Genomic DNA, 5,943 nt, shown 5'->3' with positions numbered 1-5,943 from the left:
AATTTCCACATTCAGTCTATTTCTAAACATGTAATTTTTGCTTGGATAAATAAAAAATAATGGATAGCATCTTTCGCCATACGAGTACCGAAGTTCTATCCCAGAAAAGGTTCATTTCCTTCTCTGAATGTACCTTTTACACAAGTGATAACTGCGTTAAAAACAACCGACTTCAAACTTGCACTTTCAACAACAAATACAAACAAAAATGCTCATAAAATAAAAACGACTGGGCCTATCCAAATGAAATTTTTATGGGACCAATTCGACACTATCCTTCATCGAACAAAAAAGAATCACGTAAATCGGTTCAGAAACCTCGGAGTAATCGGTGTACATACATAAAAAACAAAACAAAACATGCCGACCGAATTGATAACCTCCTCCTTTTTTTTAAGTCGGTTAAAAACCGAACTTTACGAGTAAAATCAAAATATACCGGCCTTTTTTGAAGTCGGTTAAAACCACATCGCACGACCATGTTTGTCACTCAGCAAACATAACGTTTATGTGCATTAGTCTCAAACAATCACCTCGTGACATGCTCATGAAGAACCAGCTTGAACAACAATGTTTTTCTGTTTTATTTTACTCTACAATGCTCCTTTGCGCAGTGTTATTGTTCCTCTGTTTATGTGAAGGGAACGCAGAACAGTGTCCTAATGTGAAGACGTCGCTGGGTGCAATACGGAAGCGACGGCACTTGGTGTTCCCCGATTCTGCTAATGTTGTGGTAAGTGTAGTTTTTGATAAAAATAAACTTTTTGATAGAGTTCAAAAATAAATGCAGTTCATTTGAAAGTGCGGCTCTGTATTCCTAGCTAGGAAAATTCTGTGTTAAGGAAGGCATTTCCTCTCCAGCGAGTGTGTCTAGAACAAAACAAAGATTACATTAATAGAAAAACAGAAAAAAGAATAAATAAAATTCTGTGTTTACAAATATGCGTGCATGTGTGTGTGTGTGTGTGATGATAACATATATTACTACGTAGATAAGTAATTATGTATTACATAATATGTATTGTCCTTATATTTGTAACTAGCTGTGCCCTGCGGTTTTACCCGCATATATAGCCTGCCTATAGCCTTCCTCGATAAATAAGCTAACTGAAATATTTTTTCCAAATCGGACCAGTAGTTTCTGAGATAAGCGCGTTAGAACAAACAGACAAACAAACGAAACTCTTCAGCTTTATAATATTAGTATTAGTATAGATTATTTAGTTATTGATGTCCTACTTTTGTTGAATCTTGGTTGTTTACTGAAAGAGATAATAAAGTAAATAAACAAAAACAATAACAAACAAGCGATGTTGCTCTTGATGAAAATTAGTTTTAAAACATTGATAAAATTGTTTGTATGGTCACGTGCTACCTTTAGTAGGTTTTATGCTAATTTGAGAAGGGTCACCCTTAGTGCGTTATTATAATATAAGTAGGTATATTTCGTACATACAGATATTACGGAATTTACAAGATAGAGCTTAAGTATCAAAATAGTGATATTTTTTAACCTTTATATACCTACTTAATACACGCTAATGACACGAATTAACAGGCACTTTCTAGGTGGACGTGACTTACCACCTTACATGCCATTTCATTTCATTTTATTACACACTGAGTGGTTGACCTAATTATGGATATTTTTTAAGTTCCTTTTATTATTTTCATTTCATTTCATCTCGTCACCACTTTCCTTCAGGTGGGACTGGGGACAACTAACTACGTATAAAAAAAATATTATTTGAAATAAAGTTAATTGAAAATGGAAATGTGTGTTTTTAATATTGTGCTTTATTTTCACTTGGTTTGCGTCTAGCATTTATAAATTTCTGATTATATCTATACTTCTATACTTATATAATAAAGAGGAAAGGTTTGTAATTATGTATGTATGTTATATGTATGTACGGTTTTCACGCATAAACTACTGGACCGATTTAAAAAATTCCTTCACCATTAGAAAGCTGCATCTTCACTGAGCAACATAGGGTAGGTTTTATCCAGGAAATCCCATGGGAACGGGAACTATGCGGGTTTTCCTTATTGAATTTGAAAGCTAGTCTCTTATAAATATAAACCATAAAGTCGACAATCATAGACCAGTTGAAAGTGAATAAATAGATATGTCTAGACTAGATATAATAAAATCATTAACACATTTCAAATTGTTTCAAAAGATATTTGCAATTTTAAGCTATTGCATAGCTTCTATCGCGGGCCTTGAGCGCGGGGACCGAATCGAGAAATTCCGTAACGAAAAACCTCACGCTCCCCCCCACTCCGACGGGCGGAGGTGTGGCTTGGGAGTGTGGAGAAAGGAAGGTGGAATTCCTCCATCGAAAAAGGAGGTTTCTCGACCAGTCTACTCGACTGGCCGGCCGTTATGGCCCCAATGGATAATGTCGGAAAGTTGTATATTATAGCTCTTTACCGAAAAAATTTCGTTTGCGCGATTCAGAGCGAGTTGTCGCTACAAAGGCATAGCATGCAATAGCTTTACCGCGGCAGTCCCCGAGTGCCACACGTCGTTTTTTTTTTCAAAATGATGTCACTATCTAGATCTGTATCTATACGTAAAATTCTCGATAGAATCGCTCTCATAAATCAACTATTAAAACGACTTCATACATCTAAAAGTTCGGCGGAATACGTCTCATAAACTATTATTATTTATGTATTTTTTCAGCTTACTATGTCTCTGGTAAAAGCGTTCATGACCCACGCTCCGTCTGGTTGGAATATAGCTTTAGAAATTGATGTTTTATACCCGTTGCCAGATGAAAAATTCCTGAACGAGCACAGACGAAAAAAGTACCACAGACAAAAAAGAGACTTCTGGGAACGACTGGAGAAAGCTATAGATTTGTGAGTGTTGTATTTTATATATTAAATCATAAAATGTGTGTTTTTAGTGTGTTTTATTTGTCATCCATCTATGTCTTAAATTTTTTCTTTATCGTTTTTCTTATAAGTTACTTGATAACACGATAAAATAACACGAGGTTTTACTAATTAGAATTATAAAATTTATGCAAAATTATGTCCATCAGTTATACACATAGATAAAAAGCATCCAAGCCAAGTTCTTAAAATTATTCACTTAAAATCACAATGACTTTCTTCGAAGAAGGCAATTCAAAGGAAGATTTTTAATTTTCTATCAATTATCAAAAGCACAATTAACCGTCCGATCCAATAAGATTCTCATTAAGGCTGCTTCGAGATGCAATAAAGGCTTTAAATCGATTCAATGCAAGAAGACAAAATTGTTTGAGCAAAATGAGAACAGATACTCGAAGTAAAAGTTATTGTAGTGATTTTTCGTTATCTAAGGAGTTAAGGTAATCGTTAAGGTATCATTGATACCAAATAAATTAAACCTCTATTGATCTTATTGCCTTACAAGATTTTAGATCAAGATGACCAATAAAAATAAGAATTTAATAATATTAATATTAAAATGAGCACTGCATGCACTAAAATTCGTTGCAATCTACATTCGATACATTTCAAAATAATCAGTTAATAAATTATAATTATGATGGAGTTTTCTTCTTCTGTATTCTACAATTTATTAATATTTCTGTAACCACCCCATTGACAAAAAATTAATTATTATTTTAACATTTCAGCCATAACCTGAACGGTCGAGCGTGTATCCTACGCAGCATTTGTGAGAGTGAGCGCCATCTTGCTCCAAAAGGGAAATCCTTAGTACATGATATATTGAGAGCAATATTCACGTGAGTACTAATTTATTTTCTATGCCTATATTTCCTACTACATATTAATATTTAGTTACTGTGGCCTGTGCCCTACAGTTTTGCCACTAAACACTTCTTCATTGTAAAAAAGGAGTACTTATTTCACTCAGGGTCTTTAACTCTTATCAATTCTATTTATCTGAATCTGTGCTGTGGTTTTGTCACGCCATACGGAAAGACTACCTACGTAAGATGGCTTTGAAAGTAACATATATACCTACACTAAGCTTAGGTACACCTAAACTACTGAACCGAATTTGATTATATTTGTTATAGAGATAGGCGATGTTTTAGGTAACGGTTACTTTTTGTCACAAAAAATTCAAGCAAGCGAAGTCGGGCGCAGAGCTAGTATAATAATAAGCAATATTTTTGTATTTAGAGGGTTCCGTATCGCATTGATATACAGTTTATCGTTGCATCCGTATTACAATGCAGATTATTCAAATGTTTCATCATGATATGTGCAGCGGAACACAGGTGTGGCTCGTTCAAACTTAATACTAAGTTTTAAATTAGCTGTATTGCAATTAGCATTTCGTACTAATTAGCATTTATAAGATAGTGCGCTTTGTTTTGTTTTGCAATTCTGGTTTTGAGTGTTCTAGCATATTCTAGTACAGTTCCGTAGGAAAATCAATACACAAATATTTGAAAATACATTAAAAACAATTAAATTAGGTACTATGTAATTTATTATTTAACTAGCTTTCCGCTCGTGGCTTCGCCCGCGTTTTCAGAGAAAACCTCGCATAGTTCCCTTTCCCGTGGGATTTCCGGGATAAAACCTATCCTATATCTCAAGTTGGATTGAACTGCACATGGTGTGCGAATTTTATTATAATCGGTTAAGTGGTTTAGGAGTCTATTGAGGACAAACATTGTGACACGAGATTTATATATATATATTATAAGATATAAGATAAGATAAAATGATGCAGTTTCATGTAGATTTGAGATCAAGACTTTTTCTACCGATGAATACTGATAGAGACGAATAAAAAGATTGATTACGTTGTTCTCACACTTTAAATAATGTATGAAATTAACTTATCCTTTAAGAGCGCGTATAAAGCTAGCGAAATTCTAGAATTCAGACGCGCACTGCCGCGCCCCCGCATCACACCCCGCACACACCCGGCTCATCGAACGTACATAAAGTTCTTCGCACGCTAAATAAAACTCAATATTCCTGTCTCGCTCGTTCAACGCGTGTTTTCGGTAGTATAGTATGTAAAATAATTATATAAAACAGTGAAGTAATCAATAAAAATATACATTGTGTTTATTTTCAGAGGTGTATTTACTAATTAAAAACTCCTGTATCCTTTGTCCTATGTATTCTAGAAAATATTTTTTCCAGAGCGCCTATACAAGAAGAGGATTTCATGAATGAAATCGGGGACACATACAGAGAAATGCTTCAACCAAAGTTATGTGATAGCCACAACGACTGTCCATTTTCCATCCTCAGTTTTGTATTTGCATTGGGTAAACAAAATAAATAGGCAATAAGAGTACATACGGTAATTAGTATCTAGCGAAAATGTATTATATTGACAAATATATTTTTTAAGTCTAAAAGTATTTTATTTTAGCAAACTATGTAAAGAGCAAACTCAAGCAGAAACTTATTTCTTCGACTAGACTTCTTTAAGTCGTCATATTAAATTACAATTAGTTACCGGTAAGGAAATCAGTTTCATTAGAAAATGGTCGGCAACATCCTGAGTGCCTGCGATTTTATTTTTATTTTATTAAATAAAGGTCTCCTTTATTCCAATAAAAAAAGTATTATGACGTAAAGTAAGAAAGAAACTATAAGGAAGTCTGGATACATGCCTAATTTTGTGATCGTCTGGATTCATCCTAATCTATACTAATATTATAAAGAGGAAAGGTTTGTGAGGTTGTATGTATGTATGGTTTTCACGCATAAATTACTGGACCGATTTCAAAAATTCTTCCACCATTAGAAAGCTGCATCTTCACTGAGCAACATAGGCTAGGTTTTATCCTGGAAATCCCACGGGAACGGGAACTATGCGGGTTTTTTGAAAACGCGGGCAAAGCCACAACCGACTTTTGTTGGTTAAAACGATGAAAAGTGATCAATAGGTTACACACAGAAACACATAAGCAAAGAAATACTTAACTTTGCCCGCGGGTGAAA

At 34.2% G+C, this 5,943-nt stretch overlaps 1 protein-coding gene across 1 annotated transcript; it reads left to right on the top strand.

Annotated features, from left to right (window-relative positions):
- Positions 1–550: 550 nt before the first annotated feature.
- Positions 551–5,348, top strand: LOC123698662. The gene is made up of 4 exons (XM_045645399.1): positions 551–733; positions 2,693–2,871; positions 3,639–3,749; positions 5,134–5,348. The coding sequence occupies exons 1-4, from the start codon at positions 599–601 to the stop codon at positions 5,276–5,278; spliced, it is 570 nt and encodes a 189-aa protein (XP_045501355.1). The 5' UTR covers positions 551–598; the 3' UTR covers positions 5,279–5,348.
- Positions 5,349–5,943: the final 595 nt, after the last annotated feature.

This window comes from Colias croceus, chromosome 16, assembly GCF_905220415.1.
Source record: "Colias croceus chromosome 16, ilColCroc2.1".
NCBI lineage: Eukaryota > Metazoa > Arthropoda > Insecta > Lepidoptera > Pieridae > Colias > Colias croceus.
Note: the sequence above shows the minus strand (reverse complement) of the source record. Positions and strands in the feature narration are given on the sequence as shown.